Here is a 22,523-nt window from a genome sequence, read left to right as displayed (position 1 = left end):
CTCTCTCCCACATCTTCCACTTTTGGTAGCTTAACCATTCTCATCTGTCACACAATGAGTTTTGCATTTCTGAAGTTAAAGAATTTACCATCACAAGCTTATACTTTGTATTTGAGTAAAAGTATACCTGAGCTCCAGTAACCCTTGAAGTCAGTACTGTAACACCAAGAGAAACTCCTCTAAACATGTAACAGTGAACCAAAAGGAATTCTGCTAACCAACCATCTTCAAAAAAACAGCTACTTGCCAAATTCCCACCATTATGACCCATATGCATTCCATCCTCTGTCTCAAAAGCCCCTCAAAACCAGCCCAAAAAATGCAAAGAGATGTCAAATACTGCACATCTCACACAGGTAAATTCACAAGCTCAGTAACACATGGACATAAAATTAGTCTCTCCTGGATGGAAGACACAATCCCCCAACTTTCTCCTCTAAGAAGTTCATTACTAGATGAGCAGGAGTAACCACATTTTCTTCAGCAAAAGTCTGTCATGATAACAGAATGTTACAAGTCATCTTTGGAATGCAAACAAAGGGCCCCTGATTCAGAATTTAATGGTTCAGTGGAAAAGATCTCATTCTCATAGCTCTACTCTGACAATCCTTTTCAATAGGGACCTCTTCCAAAACTTCCATGCTCAAGCCTCTTAAAGTAAAGGTTTAAGTCTTAATACTAAGCTGGAGACACATATAACAACTATTGTTTTTAAATGTTACAGATTTTTGTCAAATTAAAGAGGTCCCTTGTTCAAAAAAAACCTTTATTGTTGAGCTTTGCAGCTGCTGACTCCTATTCCATAGGAACTACTGAAAATAGCCACAAGCTGTTACTCCAGAGCACTGTTCTCTTTCCAGAAAATTTTCCTACTACAAGCAGAACTTAATGAGTAGTATCAAACTGAACAGTCATTCTGGATTTTTTTCTTCCCTACATTGCTATTTAACACACTTCTATACCTTTGAAATACTTTTCCAAATATACCTGAAATAAGGAGAAAGGGTAACAGAGAGAGGAAGAGAGGAAAAAATATTGCAATAGATAATATGCACTGTAAAATCTCAATGTAGACAGCAAACAGCAGAGTTTTGACTTCTAGTGCTACATCAACACTGACACCAAGCCAGGTGGTTTGGTTGACACACTGGAGAAGGAATGGCACCCAGGGGAGCTTTGACAAGTTGAAGAGGTGGGACCAGGGGAGCTTAATGAATTAAACAAGGCCAGCTATACAAGGTTCTGCACATGGGTAAGGGCAATCAGAAGCTCAAAAACAGGCTGGGCAGAGAATGGATTCTGAGCAGCCCTGAAGAGAAGGACTTGGCAGTGCTGGTGGACAAGAAGCTCAACATGATCTGGCAATGTCCACCTCAAAATTCCAAGTGAAGTGTATCCTGGGGCTGCAACAAAAGCAGTGTGACCAGCAGGTCTAGGGAGGTGATTCTGACCCTCTAACTCTGCTCAAAGTACTCTCTGGTGCACTTTGTCCAGGTCTGGAGCCCCAACACAAGAAGGATGTGGACCTGCTGGAATGAGCCCAGAGGGGGGTCACTAAGCTGATCAGGGGCTGGAGAACCTCTCCTATGAAGACAGGCTGTTCAGCCTGGGGAAGACATGGCTCCAAGGAGATCCTCATCTTGGAGGATGCCTCCAAGGGCATGTAGTGATAGGACACGGGGCAATAGCCTTAAACAAAGAGCAGGTTTAGAGCAGACATTAGGAATGATTTTTTTTCTGTGAGGGTGATGAAGCCCTGGAAGAGGTTGTCCAGAGAAGCTGTGGGTGCCCCATCCCTGGAAGTGTTCAGTGTCAAGCTGGATGGAACTCTGAGCAACCTGGTCTAGTGGAAGGTGTGCACTTCACCATGTTTCAACCAGGGGCATTGAAACTAAATGGCCTTTAAGGTCACTCCCAACCCAAGCATTTCTATGATCCTAAGACCACTATAGTAACACACCAGTTTGCCTACCTGTGGATTCTGCAACACATACAAAAGTTAATATTGCTATTTCCTGATGAAAGTGAAAAATGAAAGCTTGAACAATGATTCAAGTATGAAAATAAGAGTCTTTTTATTTTCTGCATGTCCTCTTCACAAACTACTCCCAGTATCCTTGAGATTACTCTTGCAGCTCCTGAATAATTCCCTTCAAGCATCACAGCTTGATTATTAAAACATGAACTTAGGAAACATGGAGAAATATTTTCATTTCTCTATCTGCAATTTCACATGTCTGACATGTATTAAGTGGTTTAGGAGACTGTTTTTCCAAGAGAAGGAGTAAAGCCCTGAGCAAGAAATGTCCCTGGTTCATTGATGGATCACTGCAGCTGCTGAAAACTGGTGACACACAAGAGATCAGACAATTTCAACAATGAAAAACTCATCAGCTGAAAGAAGAGAGATGTTATTTTCAAAGTACAAGGGAAACTAGACATTAGAGAGAACAAAAAGCTTTGCAAAAGCTCACTGAACATCAAAAATTGACTCCCTCCCTCCTCCTCAGGATGTTATATGCACATGAGCTCACTTATGGACAAAGATAACAATGACCTGCTTTCCCAGCTCATATGTAAAACAAAAATTAAAGAAAAAGCTTGTGACTGCATGACAAATTACTGCCATGTAAAGATACATGTAAAATATCTTCACCACCTCTCCATGGTTTAATATAATAAATTTTATGCCATTGAAACTGTTGCTCAATATCTGATAACTTCCTCACTACAACCTCTGTCAAGATAGCTATAGCCATGGTACACACTACTTATTTCTAAAGAGATGAATAACTAAACAAAAAAAGTCCAAAGTGATAAGGTGACTTAAAATAGAAACTGTGACCCTCAATAACAGCTAAGCATTTAAAAGGTTTTTATTCCTGCAGAGATAAATGGAGTGTCACACAATTTGCTGCAGATGAAATGCACAGCAAATTTCTGGAAAAGCAGGAATCTTGTCAATATCAAACAGGTAGTGGAAGTCCTTTGGATCTATTCTGTAGGTGACAGCTTGCTCTGATACACTCCACAAAATTCTGCCATCATTGTACTTGGGGTACCTATGGCCAGTAGCTATTCCCCTCTGTGCCTTTTGTTAAGGCAGCCATAGTTTAACAATGCTGCACGCAGGCAAGTGTGAGGGCCCTGGAAAACTGCAAGACTGATTGCCTTGCACTTAGGAAAAAACATAAAAAGTAACATTTGCAGAAACAAATGAAGTTGTAAACATTTAAACAAGATTTTATGGCCTCTTTTAGTTAAACTATAATCTGCATTCACTATCACAACAGACAGATCTTATCTCCCCAATTTTTTATACAGAATATGCAATATTGAAGGCATTTTTGACAACTGACAGAAGGACAATACTTAACAGTACTTACCACTATCATTATCAGTCCTATCAAGGCCCCCAACTTGTAAGACTACATATGGTGCAAAAGTTATAATCCAAGAGAAATAAACTGCAAGGAAAAGAGTAATTTATGAACACATACCTATGATGGAATCCCTTCGAAAAACATCTCTGTCAAAAATATAAAATGACAGATGGCGAAAGGTCCGAGGAATTTCACAGTAAAAGTCTTCTCCATAGAAGGGGCTGAGTGAACAAAAAAAAAACCAACATACACAAACACAGACACACACAAAAGAAAAGGGAAATAGATTAGTGTTGGTGTCCTGAACAAGCCAGTGTGTTTATATTTCGCACCCAGAACATCACTACAGACTGTGATGGTCTTCCCCACCAATTAATGTGGGCTTTCAAGCACTGTTCCATTTTGACTCCTTCTAAATATCTTAAATTCCCCACAGAACAAGATTTTTTAAAGAAAATGAAAGAACAGATACTTCTTTCTATCTTGAAAACAAGTGCCCCTTTACAAAGGGGGCAGAGACCACATTGTTAACATACAGTGCCTTGAAGGGGAGAGGGAGGACCCTGCTGCCACAGAAAGCCTACAGTAGAACATTAGGATAAAGATCACAAAAGCATATATGAACAGGATGAGAAAAACACAGTATGGTTCATGGCTTTTTTTTTTTTTTTTAAGGCATTTAGTATACTTAAAATAAAATGCCTACAGCCATTGCATCTTCTCATCCCCTGCAAAGTTTCTTATTTAAAATCAGATTCAGTGAACTGACAGTAACTAAGCCTTGGAGCTGGAACCATGCTTGTTACCTCAGAGCACTGAATATCTATTTTTGCATAGTGGAATTGTATAGAATTTGTTTTTTTGTTTTTGTCTTTTTTTTACAGTAGGACTATATTATTTTTAAAAAAAATGACAGTACTATCTCAGCATGGAAAGCTCTTTAGGCACCTAAGGGGCTTTCTTTGGATCCTACTAATTTAAAGGGGGAAAAGAAAAATCTCAGACACCTGACATCAATCCTTTCAGTTTCTCTCTATCAAATTACATGGTTAAGGATTTACTCCTAGGAACTATAAGCATATATCAACATTATTTATTCATTGACAGGTCTACCATTTTACACAGACCTTTCATTCCAAGTCACTCATGCTTCAGTGGATTTAAATAAGTGGATGCAATTCAAGTCACATGGACAAATACAGCAAGCACTGCAGATATAGACTTAAAAAATAAATCTAATTCCAACAGGCCAAAAACCAGAAAGTTTTTTCTTCCCCTCTTAATCACAAGCCTCTTTATTGCCTTGCTTTAGTTCAAAAATGAGACAGAATTGTGCTGTAGTTTAAATCACTATTATTTTTTTATGTTAGAAAATTAGATAAGCAAGTTATTAATAATTTCTTGGACTAGCTTTTAAATTGTTCATAGTTTTGTCAAGAAAGATCATTCCCCTGGCTTCTTTCAGGGATGTTTTACACCACCCTAAATTTTTGCTTGTATTTCTACCTATTGGAAAAATACGCTCTCTCAGAATTACCATGTTCCCTCAAGAGCTAGCTGACAAGTCTCCCTTCAAACACAAAGGCACTGCAAATTAGTCTGTGTTTGAAGGGAAAATGCCACATTAATTTCATGAAATCCAGAGACATCACTCAGTATTCACCAAGAACATTATTTAAGTCACTACTCCTCTAGCCACACAGAACACATGTTGGATGAACAACAAAGCCCAAGGCGCACCCACAGGTTAAACTTCCACCACTGAAATGATTTCCCATTCCCTGAAATAAATGCATCCATCTGTAAGCTACAAAAAAACAATGTGAGGCCACTCAGCCATCCCTACAGTGGAAGCAGGGGAGGGAAACCTGACAGGTGGAAATGGCAGCTGCTTTGACTGCTTGTCCCAACTGCCCCATCCCATCCAGCACTCTTTGTTACATCCTCTTCACCCACTCTGCTCTGAGAGGTTTTATTTGGTAGCAAGAATTTCACAGCCACACTTCAGGTACAAAATTCCTTAATTCTGTGTTACAAGCAGCTTCTCCCAAACTGGGCAGTACATGACTGTCCCAGCAGCCATGCTTCTGCTGGCAGCCCCGAGGGCCTCATTCTGTGCACATCACTTGGTGCAAGCTTTCACACACAGGCTTAACCCTAGGGGGCCAAACAAATGCATTAATACTGCCCAAATATCTAGTGCATTATACATGCAAAACACTTTCATCATTCTGAGCTTTAATACTCTATTCAGCCATAAAATTGTCCTCTCTGCTGGAAGAACATGACAGATGAATTTATTCACTAATGACCTTAGAATGAAACTATACTTAATGAACTGTGGATTATATATCTGATCCTTCATCAAAAATATGAGGGAAGCTCCAGTGTACTGCAAGTCTAAAAGCAATATAAATAAAAGTGACTTATACTGAGCATAATTTAATGATTCTGGAGGGAAGAGCAGGGAGGAGACATCAACTGGAACCTTTGGCAAGTCCCACAGCAAGACAAACAGAAGTCAGAAAAGCAGCATGGACAACAGGAGGTACCTAGCCCAATGCACAGAATCAGAAAGAGACTAATTAACAGAAGAAGGCTGTGAAGGCTGTTAGCCATGCAGGGACCATATCAAGTCAGTACCATGGCACAAGGTTATTAGTCTGAGATACCACCAACAGAAGAAAAGCTTTGTTCTGTTCTTGGCTTCTCCCCTCTGAGATTCACAACCTCTCATCACTCAGGTAACATCCCTGAGGTACACTGGTTCTTAATTAATTAAAGCAAGCAGATTTCCAACACAAGCATACTCACTCTGCACTGGGTAATTAGCCAGCAAAGCTGTAACTGTAAGAACACACATCAAGATAAATCCAATATATTCCCAACCCAATCTTGTGTCGTTCTGCAGAAACAGTAACTTCTTTCTGAAGGAATCAAATGCAACCACACAAATACTTCCAGCTTCCAGTTAAATGTGTGCTTTTTCTCCATGTATCTCTTCAGAACAGTACTGGCTTTGTCTCCCACCAAGACCTGAAGAGCAAGAGGTCGCAGCAGTCAAATCCCATGATTTATTTCCCAAGCTAACTTATCTTGAGCGAGAACCCCAGGGCTCCAGAATGGTTTTTCCAAAAGAACAGCTAAATCCCTCCCGCAGCGTCTCCTCTCTCTGAAAAGCCAGAATTCATCTGGTGGGGACTCAGTGAGTACTTTTATTTTGACAGAGCAATTAATAAAAAGCAGCAACATCTGCCTACCCAGCCCTCAGGAGTCTGACAACATCCTCCAAAACAAATACTTGAACTAGCCCAGCCGAAAACTCAGAAATCTTTCAAGAACCAAATGAGTTCTGATCCAGCTTAGAGGTTTTGAGTTGAACTTTCCTCATAGATGAATCAGCCCTACACTCAGGAAAAATTTTATTCATTCAAAGTGGAGGAGTAACAGTGAGGGCCTCCTCCCCAAGCCTGGCAGCACAGACTGCACATGAATATGATTACAAGGGAAGGGCATGGCCAAGACCAGTGCTGTCATTATTTCAGCTTCTTCTGGACTTCAAACAAGTGATGGGACATAACTGCTGAGAGCAGGAACTTTCCAGGTCAGAAACAGTGGATCTCTCCTGAAAACACAATTCATCTCCTTCCAAGCTGCACATAACTGCATTTTCAAACCCAGCTTCTTCAGTAAGGACTACTAAGTTTAGAACAGCTCTGCTAAATTTGTTTTAGTTTTGCCATCACAGCAACAAGAGTGTTAGTGCAGGTATCAACTAGTCTAGAAATGCAGAAAGATCTGTACCAACTTTTAAATTCTTGTTCCAAGCTTTTCAGGCAGACAAGGGCCTGATTAGCCTTCTATTCCACATACTCTCACTTCACACTCCTTCCTCGTTTCTTTTTCAGTACACATGCATCACTAATATGTCCTGAAAGAGGGAAGCCCAACCTCAGCAGTCCTTTTTTCCTCAGGAAGCACAGGGCTCTCTTACTGCATAGCTTTTGTACAGCCTCTACCACCAACACACACACTGATCAATCTCTCCTCAGGACACTTTTCCTAGTATGCTTCCAGAGCTCTCATCACAGAAACACAAAAAGTAAAGTCAGATAGATGCATAAACAGTGCAACCAATTTGAATCTTCAGGCACACCCACTCTCCCCTTGCCAACAACTTGCTTGTTCTGAATGCTTGTGGCACAGGAGCAGGAATACCAAGAAAACAAAACTAAAAAAGATCCCTCTAGGTATTGTTTCACTTACTTACAGCTGTCCAGCCCTCCCCATTTCAAGATATCTATTTTTGAATGTCTTCTAATGCATGTTTTGGCAGTGGATATTTTCAGGAGGAGACAGGGAAGGAGAAGAGAAACAAAAACTACTGTGCAGGTCAAGTGGAATGAAAGCAAATAAGGAAGAGAATCCTTACTTAAACAAAATAAACCCTCTAAAAAGGGTTCAAATATTGTTCACATTTATATATTTTACTAAATCCCAGAAGCATACCTGCAACTTTATAGCATAGCTTCATATATATACTATATCACAAATAATATTAACAGAGAGGAAGAGATTTCATAAAACAAATGTTAAATGTAAAACACTTCTTTAGTTTCAGGCTGTTACAAAACCTCATGCTTGTTTCTCAATACTTAGGATTCGCTAAAGCAGTTTTGTTTTTGTGTTGGCACCAGTACTTCAGTGGATGAAGTGAAAGAGCTGCATGATGAATAATAATGAAACCCCTCAAACCAGAATTCTTTGTGTATGGATTTTTTTTTTAACCTCTTTTGTGATTAAAAGTAAGGACTATTAACATGCCACAGACAACTTCACATCCTCTGACTATTTTAAAAGGTTTAGAAATACTGAATTCATCCTGCTGCATGAACTGAACAGCAGAGTTCACATCACCATGTGAGCAGGAAGCAAAATCAGTCTGTACAAAGGAGCACACTTGTTTGTTTCTACTACTAAGCTTTTCCTACTACTTGGCTAATACTTTTAATGCTATGCTTTGCAGCATATGTAAAGGGAGTGGGGTAGAAGAGAGAAGGTTTATTCAAAGCAGATACAGCAAACCAAATAAAATCTGAATGCACTTCAGTCTCCTACTAGACACAAAACTAGAAGACACAGACAAATAAGACAGGCTCTGTAAAAGCCAGAGATGTCATGGTAGCTTTCTGACACAATTTATTAAAAATCACTGATATTATATTTGAAGCACAGATTTGGCAGAGGACATGCAACGGGAAAGTACATGGCACAGGAGGCAACATCTAAATCCAAATATATCACTTATGTCCACTGTTGAGAGTGCTGGCTGCAGTCTACCAGACACCCACTGAGACTAAGTGAATTTTTTCTCAGTCACTGTGCAGAGACACTCAGATGAACAGTGCTTTGTTACACCCATAACCAGCCCTACTGCACAGAGAAAAAAATAAAGCAGTGTGCATTTTCTCAATCCTGTGCTCAGAAGAGACAGACAGACACACGAGCTATAGTTATCAACCTCACTTGACAGTTGCTGGTTTGGCTCAATGAGGCTTACAAGGATTATGATAAATTGAAGCAGCAGCCGTTTGGCCCCTGGTCACCTCCCAAAATATTCTGTAAGATGACACACACAAACAGCACAAGTCACATTACAGCTGCATTTACTTTTTTTTTTTTAATCACTCAAAGCAGCCTACAACACCAACAATTGTTACTCACATGGGTGGCTTTTCCTATAGATAAATGCTCTCATTCATAAGCCCTGCCTTGGGTCTCAAGGTTCACTTCATTCTCCTTCTTCCATTAAGTCTTGCTTCCCTTACTGGCACTCTTCCCAGCTATATTGCTTCCCTGCATAGCCATGCAGTGCTTGCCTTCAATAATATCCCTGACCAGGCTGAAGTTGTACCCCCACCAATCCTAAGCTTTTCCCTCAGAGGAATCAGAGCTGAAGTTTATTGTCATTAGGAATTCAAGCCATGGTTGGGTGCTGTCACATGCAGAAGATGGCAGACCCTGGGAACACGCAGGAGTGAAGCTGCAGAACACACTACAACACCCACCTCGAGGCCTCTGGGCTGGGAAAAGCTGTTATTTCAAGGAGGTGAGCTGGCAATGTAAGAATGTAGAAACAGCTAATGCAGCTAACTCAGATGCAACAGCTAATTTTGGCAACACTCCAACTAAGGGAAACAACTTTGTGTTTAAAATTTGAGAAGTGGCCTACATCCAAGATGTTATCAGAACATGAAAAGTTTAGCTATGCAGACAAACTCCAAACACACAGGGAAAAAGGATTTAAGCAATCCTAGAATTAGAAAATGACATTAAATATAGCAGTAGAATAACTTAAAGAAAGTTCTGAGAGCGACTGGCTGAATTTGTTATCTGATCTAATCCTAAAATAAAGATACAGCAATCACTTAATAAAGAGAATATAGCCTTAACTACAATTTTACAGCACATTTCAATATACAGTTACAAGCACACTGCAGACTTGAAGTTCTCATTGTTATGTTCACCAGAGACTAGCAAAAAAAATAAAATTTAAAAATATGAAGACAAGAGGTGGGAAAGTGGAGAAAGTGCCTATGGCTTTGCATGCTGTTTCATTCAGCACTTTGATCACTATGTTTAGCACGTGAAAAATTCCTCAGTGAAATAGTGGTGAACTAAATAATCACAGACCCAAGATGCTTGGCTCACCTCTCTAAAGCACACACTGTCAGACATTTGATTCTTAGCGTACGACAGATTTTCCCTTTATTCATATCCTTGAAACAAATTTAGAGATGTCACATTCCTTCCATTCTTCACCTATGATTTGAGAAGCTGCCTTGATTTCCTGTTGCAGCTGACACTGCCCTTTAAGTGAATGGGCACATTTGATGCAAACTGCAAAGGCAAAGTCAGTCTTAACACCAACAATCCAAGAAAGCTCATCCTCAGGAAATATCTGTAGCTAGGAAGCACTCCTGGATGGTGGAGCCTGGAGTAGGGAAAGCTACTAATGGGGGAAGATAAGCAGTTTATTGAGCAAAGGGAACTAATAGGCAAAATTCTTGTCAGGCTGTTTACTCCCAGCTCAGAACTACAGAAAATTTATAGATCTCTGCATTTAAGAAAACAGAGTCTTTCTAACATGCTCCTTAGGACACAAATACATGAGTCCCTTCACGTACATCTTTGTTAGGTTATATGGAATGGATCCAAATCTATTCAGTGTCTTTGTAGATGATGGTAATATAAATATTGAATGACAAATACAAAACAGAGAAGCATATTAAATCCTGGCTCTAACTGACCTCTCCCTCATATCTTATGACTTGCATGTGACCTTCTTAGAATTTACTAAAAGCTTGTGCCAAGTTTACAACAACAGTGCTGCTTGAAGAGTTCAAGATTCTCTCCCTGAGAACCTGATTCGAGACCTCAGTCTGACCAATTCACTACTCTTGCCCAAAGATCCCAAGAAAAGTGGGATGATTCTGAGCTACCCATATAAACACCATTTTCATGTTGCTCTGTGGTTTTGTATGAAGGCCTGCCTCAGTGGTGACCAACCTTAGACTCGTCTCAGCCAGTCACTACTAAGTTTATCACAGCAGCCCTCAAAATCTTCCATCACAAGGCACCAGTGCCCACCATTCAGTTTAACAGCAGCCAAGAGGCTGGATGGCAGGAATGACTTAGGTTCCATATTGTAATTTATGAGCCCCACCTGACTGCTGAACAGAGGAGGTAAGATTCACCATGCTGGCTCCTCTCAGTTTTTGAGACACAAATATAGATAAAGGGCATCAAGCTCATAGATACTGTCTTCAGAGCACTGCTAAGGGCACTTGACTGGACAACAGGATGTGCTGGTTCAATTCTTTTGAGTTCTGAATGATTCATGCATTGTTGAGTTAAAAGGTTACTGCTCTCAGCTGTCTTCTCATGCCTCTGCCACAGTCTAATAAAAAAAGAAAATATGTTGCAGAAGATTAGGACAAAGCTCAGGGAGGCAACTTCTTACACCATCCCAGCATAAAAGAGGAGATGATGAGTCAGAGCCTGAAGGTTCTATAACAGATATTCCAAGCAAGCCAGAATTGGAGATTCATCCAAGTCCCTCTGGGAAGGAGAGATAACTGCTTCCTTTTTTCTAACTGCCAGTTCTATTTAAGCTTTACACCAGAAGAAAGTCTGCATGGAAAAATATACATTTATGCAATGCTTAGTAGAAACCTAACGAAGCTCAATTGAGAAAAAAAAAAAAGGGGGGGGGGTAATTCCCAACTACACAAGACATTGTATCAAATGACAAGCCTTTCCATGCAGGTGAAGACAAAAAAAATTCAGAAATGCTGCAAAAGATGGGCTTCTCCAGGATAAATCTGAACAAGACATCATTCCAGAATCAGTAGTGCTAGGGCTGCATATGAAAGACCTCAGAATTCAGATTTGACACAAAGCATCTTGTTTTCTATAGACTACATAAAAATATTTTTTGAGCTTATTGCTCAAATAAGTTATTTGTACTTACTAGTAAAATTACAACATTAGTAAAAATACAAGCAAATCTTTCTAACTTTATAGCAAGCCAGACCATGAAGCGATAAGAAGTAGAAAACAGGAATGAACAACAGATCAGAGCCAGTGCTCTCCCCTTCAGATTGCAGGGGAGAACTGTGTCAAGCTGTGTCACCCACTCCAATGCCAGGCACTCAGCATTTCAGACAGGACTCAATTTAGCCAAGCATTGGCTCAGCTTCACATCCCTGTTCCCAAACATTGTGTATCACTGCAATACCTCAGAAAAAGGGACCAACAAAACTCACAATTAAGCTGGCAAGTGCCTGCCAAAGAAACACTGTACATGAGAACAGGAATTACATGGCCCATAGGGCACCTAAGCCTCACCTGCCCAATAACTCACTCAGTGGGTTAAATCAATCTGCAAACAAGCATTAAACAGTGGAACAGCATGACTGGCTCCTCATCCCAGAATCCTACAAAAAACAACAGACAACTCTAGTAGGGTAGGCTATCATCTGAAAACCATCTTCTGGAACTCTATGTACACATTTCTTCTAAAAGATGTAAACACAGTCATGAAAGATAAAGTAGCTGTTTGAGTGTGCCTCATGAAGTAAGAGCAATACCTACTTACAGATTGGGAAGACATCCCAGAATTACCATTCATGTATTCAGGATTTTTCTCTGCTTTTCTTTTATGCCTCAGCAAAACAAAGACAGGGAAACATCTATATGGCTAAATGCAAAACTGAGTTGTTATCAATCTCTACAAGTTATATTCAGAGACTGTAAAGCAGCAAGTTTTCCAAAAATAGTATTTGAAAACAGAAGCTCACACAGGGGTAAGGAGGCTCCCACTGAAGACAGGAATTCACTAGGAGAAGAAAGAATGGCAAAGGAGACCATCTTTAGTCAAGCCTTAGATCAAAGAAAATAGGATCATAATGGGATTTTGAGAGGTCACCTGGTCTCATCACTGTTTTAAAACTGGAAGATCCTTATTATTTAATTGAGACTGATCATATAGAACCTACTGAAAGCCATCAGCAATAAATACAAAACCCAACAAAATCTACTCCAGTGCTTCAGAAGCTTTAACAGATTTTTCTTCACAGTTAACCTCAACTTCCTTCCCCACTGCAATTTGAGTTCACTATTACTTGCAACATCCACACTGGACAGACCAGTTCCCTCCCTCTCAAATTTTTGTTTTGGTGGGGGGTTGTTGTTAGGGATTTTTTTGGTTTTGTTTAATTTTTTTATTTACATATTTATATCTACTCTCATCCCTCTTCTCTAGACTAAACAATTCCAATATTTTAACCTTTCTTCATGGGTTACCTTTTCCAGACCACTGATCATTGCTCAGTTCTCTCCTGAATTCACCACAATTAACAAAATGAACTTAGTCTCGTCAGGAAACTAGAAATCTTCCAGTTTTGCACAGCCCCAGTGTACCTCTGAAAAAAAATCTGAAGACAGATGGAACTTTTCCCACTAAAGAAATTATACTTGTTGCTTATTTTATTACCAAGAGTTTATTTTTTCAATAGAAAAATGCTTGGATTAATTCAAGGAAATGACATCAACTATTCTCATACATCCTCACTTCCCATCTTCCATTTTCCTGTGAAGCACTAATGATCATCCAGGAAAAAAAAATAAATTAATAAAAAATCCCAAAGCAACAACAAAATTTATATGATCTACAAAATCACTTTTAAAGAAGCAACTGGTTCAGAGGTATTACGTTTAGGGACACCTCATGTCAGCTGCAGGGGTGAGTAAAAAAGTATGCAGACCAATTTTTGATTTTTGTTTGTATACAAATAAAAGAGCATTAGCATCATCACTGAAAAACACTAAGGCTTAAGGATAAAAAATTACATGAAAGAACAATTAAAGAGATTTACAGGAATAAATCCCACTCACATTCTTGAATGTGTCAGGTACTTCTGAGTGGTTGGGAGTGAGTCTAGAAATACTTCCTGAAGTACATTATTTGCAATAACAAGACAAACAGCAAATTCTTTACACATTACTCAAATTGGGAAAAGGGTGAGAGTTATCTTTTAAGATAAAAGTTATAAACTTGATTGTTCCTTGCTGCTTCTTTCCTCTCCACTAAAAAAAAGCTTTGCTTACCAGAATATACATATATACCCAGCCTATTTTCCTTTATTTTTTTGATGTCTAAGGATTTCCAGAAGAAAACATTTTAACTTTGATAAATGCTTCTCATTTTCTTTCATTCTACATTTGACCTCTGCAATCTCATATGAATTGTCCAAGATAATCAGACAGGCATCTTATGTTCAAACCTCTCCTTTCAGTTACAGCCTCATGACATGAAAAAAAAAAAAAATTAACTCCCTAGGGCAGCCAGACCAACACAAAATTCTGAGCTTAGAAAGATGCAAAATGGAGTTTAGTGCACTTTTTCTAAATTGAGATTTTAAAAGCTCAGGGAAATACAAAACAAATATTGCAGAAAGAAAGGAGAACTGGTGTTTGGAAAAATTGTTTGGAAAAAAATTAATATGGGTCGCCTTGAAGAAGGCATTTTCCCCAAAATACAGAAAGGTATCATGACATTACAGTTTTTACCACTACTGTTTTTAAAACTGGAAGAAGCATCTTCTCCTCTCCCCTCAAGAAAGTATCTTTGGAATATTGAACAAACCTAGTAAGCAGAGAATCAGAAGAGTTAACAGAACATTTATATATGTATGTGTTACCATAATGACTTCTCCACTATTTTGGTCCTGAAAACCTCCTCCTGGTCCAGGTTTACAGTACAGTAGCAATCCCTCATCTTGTTTGGCCCCGGATATGTAGGAAGATTTTTGGCTTCACCTAAAGACAAGAAAGAAAAAAACCAGAAAGATTATGTATTAAAATGTTATCCATGAATTAGTCACCCATCAACCAATGCAGTGTCAGCAACACAGCTAAAGCACAGGATTATAGTTTCCTTCTCAGATGTGAAGTCTCTATTAAACTTTGCAGCAGTCTCCTGTATTCAATGCAGCAGATTCTGACAGTCACAAGGTTTAGAGCTCAGCTAAGAACTCAGCTGTCTGCTCTATCCAATTTATTCCCATGTATTTGCATGCAGACTATTTCCTTCCATACAATGTTTAGGTTTTGATCAATGCTCCCCTAAGACATCAAGAACACCACACAACATAGCAATCAACCTTTTCAATATAGCCCACTGATTTTATCCTAAAGCCATTACCAGAACACAGCAAACTGTGCAGATGACAGCTCCACCATTCACCACGGATGTGGAGATGGAAAAGTCACTTTAGTTACAGCCAAAAGCCTTAGATCATAAGCTGGACTTCAAAGCACTCTGAAGGGATAATTAGCAATTGTGAAACTGCCTGAGGTCCTTACACAAAGGTACTAGGCAAGTCATGAATATTCTTCACAATAAACATTTGTTTCAAAACTACAGCAAGAAGTATGTATAATTAACAACAACAAAAAGGACAGAACTGAGGAACTCAGACTAACCAAGAGACTACCAAACTCAAGCATATGAACCAAAAACAAAATCACAGGTTTCCCACCTACATATCCATTAACAACCAAAGCTGAGCACTACATTTCCTTGGCTGACTGATAAAAATCAAAACTCTCCAACAGGAAACTGGACAATGCCCCTCATAGTTTTGCTAAAGTATGTATCACTATGTGGATGAGTGATTTAATTCTGAAGAAAAAACTCTGACCTAAATGTAAGTCTGCAATGCTCATGGTCTTGTTTACTGTCGCTCTTCCAGTAGCCAGGGATTATTAGCACATAGCATGGGTACTAGATCATCCTCTCCTGGTAAAAATACAAGGAATAAAACTAAAACTGCACAGACCAAGGGAACACAGGCTTGTTTGCCAGTACAGAAGGAAACTCTAAATGATGGTTAACAAATATAACTTTTTATCCAAACTCCACAGCTCAGCTTCAGTGCACTTTCCTAGACACATTGTTTCCCAGTCTCCAGCTCCCAAATAGCTTTGTACTATTTAAGAGAATCGCCTTGCTTTTTTTCAACACTGTCTTCAGTAAAGACAGACTTTTTCCTTTTGGCAGATATGTTCCACAGCAATCTGATGAATGTGCCTGTAAATACTGAAGATGCATAGCAAGGAAATGCTGAGACAACCTATCAAGGAAAGGCATAAAATGACACAGGATTCCATGTCCTCCTGCCTATGACCTCTTTCTGGCACACTGTTCACACAGTTTTGCTAACTGACTCATGGTATGCCCTTGGAAACATCACACAACCACATTTCTTACAAATGGCTTGTATACAGGTGACTGTATGTGCATATGTTTTCTAAAGCTGACTGTGGAGCGCATGTAGAGAAACTAAAAAGGGATTTGAAACTGTTGCTTCAGACAGTAATGCCTCACTTCAGAGTTCTTCTAAATAAGTTTGTACTTTCAGCTCAGCTGATACAACTTGATAACATTCTTCCCACTTCCTTCAGAGTTGAGAGACACCGCATTAAAAAATGTTGTCTCCACTAAATTGAAGGTGTGACTGGAACATCTGTTGCTGCACTCAGTGTGGTGTTAAACTAAGCTGAAGTGCTAGCAATAATTTAACTGCAGCAGCTCCAGAAAAAAAAATACATAGAGGATTATTTATTGATGGCTTGCTCATTCTGCACTAAAGTCTATCTGGCCATACTAAATCTCCAAGTTTTATTCTTGCTAGTCTGAGTTCAAGCAATTTACAAATCAAATGTACTCATCTCACACAGACTGAGGCCTCCAAGTCTCTCTTCTCTCCCCAAGCAAATTCCTATTAATTTTTCTCCATTAAAGTCACATGAGAGCAGCCTCTTTCCTGGATAACTGGGTACAGTTCCCCAGTGAGACCGTGTCAACAGGAAGTGTTTCACTAGCAGTCTGATAAGGAAGTCTTCCTCCAGGGCTGGCAGAACATTGTTCTCACGGTTCTTCCAAGAGAAAGACACAACTTTTCAAGCTCAAAATCAAACCAAAACAGTAAAACAGCTTCCCTTTTTCTCCACTCTTCCACTTCCTACTTCAAGATTAATGCATCTCCTGAAACAAAATCTCTATTTTCAATGTTGATTTTCATTTTTTTTTTGATTATGCACTGTATTCACTTAAGCACTTAAAGATAATAGCTATGTCAAGTACTCTGTAAGAACCACATTTTTGAAAACTCAGTTCTGTTCTTTTTTGAAAGTCTTACATAAGAAAGCCCACTACATTGAAACCTAAATGCAGTGTGAAGAAATACACCATTTAGCTCAACTAAAAAATGGCTATCACCACCACCACAATGTTAGAAAGTGCACAGAAGGAAGATAGAGGGAGAAGACATTTTACAGTAATTTCTTTCTTCAAAATGAAAAATATCCTGAAAAACCACTGAGACTAGAACAAGGGATTAATTGACCAACTCAATATATTAATCATGTTACTGACTTGGGTAGCTTACCAAAAAAAAAAAAAAATACTGTTTCTTCCCAACACCAGCAGCAGCCAATGGCTGTTTAGATTCCTCCAGCAATGAACAGTTGAGAAAGAAAAATTTATCAAGCTTTCAAGCATAGCTGAAGACTCAGCTCTCTAGCCAGATATTTTAAGTCAACAAATGCGCTCTGTTAGAGCTTCGGTTGCTCTTTAGATTCCTCCAAGACAAAGAAGTTCACTCTGTGGCACCATTTTGCCATCTACAATGAAGCTGAACAATCTGATCAGTATTCTTTTGTATTTGCTACCAGCAAAATGAAAAAAAAGAAGGCCCTGAATACATGACACAGTCATGCACCATTTCCATTTTCTCAAAAAACACAGCTGATGAGATAATTTATTTCAGGAAAGAATTTAATCACTTAACCCAGAAGAGGCATCTTCATCAACTGCATTTTCAAAAGCCAAATCCCTTTTTTTCTTCCCTCTATGTGTGTGAAGTACCTGTACACTAGAGAACTTGGAGAGGGCTTGCAGATGAAAGGTCAACACACTTGCCTCCAAAACCTTCAGTTTTCCACTTCCACTAAGAAGAAATGGAATGTTTCTTAAGATGTCTAAGACCCTGACAATTTAGACTACACAAGTACTTTGTTTTGGAGCATAAGGCTTCCATTTGGAGCCACAGCAGCAGAATAATCTGTTCAAGTTTGCAATAGCTTTTCCCTCTATCCCTGCACTTCTAATGGACATGGGTCCTAATTTAACTGTGTGCCGAACTCAATTTAGCACTAAGTACTTAAACCTAGCAAAGCTGATTTTAGCTACGGAGAAGTTAACATTGGGTATTTTGGACAAGTCTTAAAAAACAGACTCTACAATTCTGAATATGTCACTGGCTTGCTATCTTCTCCCCATTCTCCTCATAGAATTACTACAGGGTTGATACAGTTCTAAAATAGATTACCATGGCAGCACACATAGCTTAGCTTGAGCCAGGCACAGGGAAGGCAACAGGATGGTAAAAGATGAAAGAAAAACTCAGAATTGTATTCATCTTCTCTGCTCTTTCCAATGTTGCATATTTCTGCCCTGCTAAAAAACTGGCAATAAAATGAAAGCAAGTAAAAAAAGCTCTTCTGCACATATGGCAAGGAAGTGGACTGGAAACATAACTGGTAAGAACTAAAAAAACTTTGAAAATGCTTCTAGGAATAAACAAATATATACATACATTTCCTTAAGGTTTTGCCACTTGATATTTTTGAAGCATCTAGTATTTTTAATTGAATTCAGATGCTTTCCATTGTGTTATCTTTGCTTCTGACACATTTCCCCAGATACAACTTTCTGAAAAGCAAAGAATGCATGACAGCCAGGTATTACATCTACCTTTCACAACAAATTTCCTGCTCTTGTGCTGCCAAATATTGGGTCACCAGCACACACAGATCTGCCAATCTGAATGCATTAAGGAAGACTTTGTAATGCATTGGCAGATTTATCTGTTTTCCAGTAGCAAGATACTTGACCAAGATGGCATCAGAGAACCATTTCTCAAATTGTTTCAGAAAACAAACAAACAGAAATCTACCTCCAAAAATAAATCCAATAAAAGCAGCTGAGCTTTCAATGCCAGAGCATTTGACTTCAGGGAGCATAATGAAAGACTTGAGTACAGAAACAAAACACCTAAAATCTAAAAAGGGCATCTTATCCAAACCCACAACAATCCACTTTGTTTCTGCTATGTTCAGGAAAACACTCTCCCAAAGAAGCTTTCAGGGAAGCATTTCAAGAACAAAAACAGAGCAGCAATGTATGTCAAGAATGAAAAGCTTCTCCTGTTCTCGTTTAAGCTCTCTATCTCAATAGAGCTGCTGGAAATCTTGAAAAATTATCTCAAGCACTCCTTTCAAGTTTTCTTTCTTCTGAGAAAGCATTATTGCTTGAACATCCACAGATCAAGCAAAAACTGAAAAAGGAAAATGTATGTACACCCAAACCTCTGATTACCATAATTTATGCTTTAAAAGCTACTCATGCACAGAATTTAGCATACATGTAAAATATCAAAATGACAGCAAGTTTCTAATTAATACTTCATTTTACTTAATACGGAAATATAATAGCACTCAGCGTTGATCAAAACACACAGAAATACCTAGAACTTCATGCCTATGCATTGAACTGAACTGAAACAGTGGCACTTATGTTGAATGCTGGAAAGCAGTTTATTTTCTTGCAAATGAAAGATTATATTTTTTGTAGATGAGATGGGGACTAGGGGAGGGATATGACTGCAATACCTCAGGAAGAACTTACTGAAAAAACAATTCCTTTTAGTATTGAAATGGTCCCAGTTGAAATGCTTCCATTCACATTAGAAAACAATTTTGTTACTGAACAGCTAATGTGATAACCATCTCTTCTGCTTTCAAGCATTATATTGATGTCATATAGTTATATTTGTATATTATTCCTATATGTAGACATACTGCATCGCACAGAAAAGAAAGTTTGAATGAATTTTTGTCTTTCCAAATAGAAAATAGCAATGAAATAAAATAAAGCTTAAAAGAACCAGTTACCCAGCATGCAACTATGGAACTATGTAAGTAGCTCAGTGCTCTTTTGTACTTCTCTAGTAAAATAAGCACAATAAACACTTTCTAAGCAATATGTGCCAACTGTCAAAAACATTCTTTTCCCTCCACTTCTATGTATAATTCTCACAGACTGAAAAAAAGACAAGCTACATAAATCAAATATCTAATAAATAAAATTGATATATTAAAAAAATTTATTTCTTTTAAAACAGATGTGGCTAGAAACACTACTTGCCCAACAATCTCTTTGCTCAACCATTGGTATTTATGTACGCACACATGCACACGACTTTCCTCTCATGGAGAGGCAGATTGCATTAGATTTCTAAACCAGGTCACAAATAGCCATCTGGGAAGAGATTTTGATGATCTGGAAAATGAGATTTTTAGATGACCTGTTCTTAATCTAAAAGCCCTTGCTTGCCAGCCTCTTTCCACGTGAAATGGTGATCACATTTTATCAGGGAAGGCACTTCCTCGACAAAACAATAGTGAAGATCCAGGTATTGGCAGCAACCCCTGAGCAGTTGGATACCATGGGCTTGACACCACAGCACTGCTCCAGCAAGCTGCCACCCAGGACAGCACATCATGCTGATTACAACTTTTTAAACAAGAGCATTGTGTGGAAACCTTCTCAGCTTCAGGGGAAGAGCACCAACCCCAAATCTTTTGGCTTGAAACTGAAGATCAGCACCAGCTGATACCCCTATCCACAGCCTCGTGACAGGAATATTTAGAATCTGCTAAAATCCCATCTGCACAATCCACTTCACCAGTACACCCAGTGCCATACTACTATACTACCTCCTTTCCCCTCACAGGATTATATTCTATACCTGTAAGGAACCTTCATACAGATCCCTCTGTGATGTGGAGCCTGTTGTGGCACAGCAAACTGGCCTTTCTATCCACTGTAAAAATTGCTAAGCCTAACCAGCCACAGCCTGCATGGTGAACAGACTCAGACCTATCACTCAAAATGGCAAGTAGCCAAATTCCCTTTTTCCTATACATGTGTGAGCAGACATTCCAATGCTCCTTTTGCAGCCCTGGAAGTCCAATAAACTGTCCACATATCTTGCTTTATTTTTCTGGGTGTGACAGAAGCAGCTGAGGGTATTTTCACTGGAGAGCAATGAGAAGCTGCAGGCTGACAGTCTTACTTTTCTTGTAAGAAGAATGAACAGAGAGAAGGCTCAAAAGATCTTGTCATGATCTTAAGTACTTAAGTGCTTACAGCACAAGGGCTGTTAATCAAATCCCAGGGCTGAGAGGAAAGATGCCTATAAAGCAAGTTTCATGAGAGCTGTTTGCAAAATTAAGATTTTAGTTTGTACAAGAGGAGAAGCATAACTCTCCTCAATTCTTTAATAACTGGTTGCATGCTACTTGCCAATATTGTGGTCAACAGCAGGCATCAGGTTTCTCTAAAGATCCCCTTAGAATAGTAACTTAATCCCACAAAATAAAAAATACACAGTCCAGCTGCTTTTTAGCAAGACTGAAGCTATTCTGTGTAAAAGGATGCTTTGGAGGTATTCTGCTGTTTTATAGTAGAATACTGCCAGGAAAAAGGTGTTCTCAAGGAATTTTCATTTAAATTTGGCTTTCTTGTGGCATTCTAGTGTTAGCATATAAGTTGCTTTGATGAGATTTTTTTTTTCCATATTTCTGCAGAAAACTGATGAATTAGCTAGACTTTTTTATCTGTTTTGATACAAAGTTAGACTTGGTTCCACATATATTATTTTTCAATCCAGCTTGTCTTCTGAAGATGGTACTTTGCATCAAGACACCTCATGCAACTTCTCAGCTGCATTTGATAGAGACTTGTGAGGTTTTTCTTACAGTTTCAGAACTGCAGGGACATTTGGCTGTCCTACAGGTTGTTCTGAAACCTCTGAATTGTGACCTTTGTTTAGATTGTGGTTTGTGCAGCTCTTGGTAGGTTTTTTGTTTTTGTTCCGAGGTGGGGCATTTGTGAGGAGGAGTTGCTTGGTCTGGTGGTAGTTGTTTTTTAAAAAAGAAAATCAGCTTCCTAAAGTTATAAAAGACCTTCTCTCAGCAAAGTTTAAGTCAGTGAACATCTGTTGTGGGAGGCCATGAGGGAGAGATTCAGGCTGCAGGAGGGGGAGAGTAGCTGAGAGGAAGCAACTTTAAACAGGCTATTCCATCATGGAGCTGCACTGAGCAAACAGCAAGCAATTTCAGCTATTTTTGGAAAAACAATATGACACAGGAAATACAAGTAAATGATTTACAACATCAAACAACAAAATCCAACAAGTGTTCCCTTTTGAGAGCCTCTGTACTTGAGTATAATTTAAGATTGCTGCTCTGTAGTAAGGAACCAAGTCATTGCTAAGGAACGAAAGCACTGCTCTCAAAAACATCAGGGTAAGCAAAAAGAAATGACTGTGGAAATAAGTCTTTTTACTTTCATTTATATTATTTACAGACAAAAATCAAAAATCATGTCACAGAAAATAAGAAAAAGGACAATTTTTATCTATGTACATCTCATTATTTGTAATTGTA

The 22,523-nt window shown here is 38.8% G+C and overlaps 1 protein-coding gene across 2 annotated transcripts in view; it reads right to left on the bottom strand.

The window, feature by feature from the left end:
• RASA3 (RAS p21 protein activator 3) overlaps positions 1-22,523 on the bottom strand; it is a 128,336-nt gene that overhangs the window by 76,414 nt on the left and 29,399 nt on the right. For both annotated transcript variants that reach the window (XM_079316762.1, XM_079316763.1), the window contains exons 2-3: positions 14,648-14,765; positions 3,501-3,604 (exon numbers count right to left, since the gene is read on the bottom strand). In XM_079316762.1, the coding sequence (XP_079172888.1) occupies positions 3,501-3,604; positions 14,648-14,765 (222 nt within the window). The remainder of the gene's footprint in view (positions 1-3,500; positions 3,605-14,647; positions 14,766-22,523) is intronic.

This window comes from Erithacus rubecula, assembly GCF_903797595.1.
Source record: "Erithacus rubecula genome assembly, chromosome: 1".
Lineage (NCBI taxonomy): Eukaryota > Metazoa > Chordata > Aves > Passeriformes > Muscicapidae > Erithacus > Erithacus rubecula.
The sequence above is the reverse complement of the archived record's forward strand: the minus strand, read 5'-3'. Positions and strand labels throughout refer to the sequence as shown.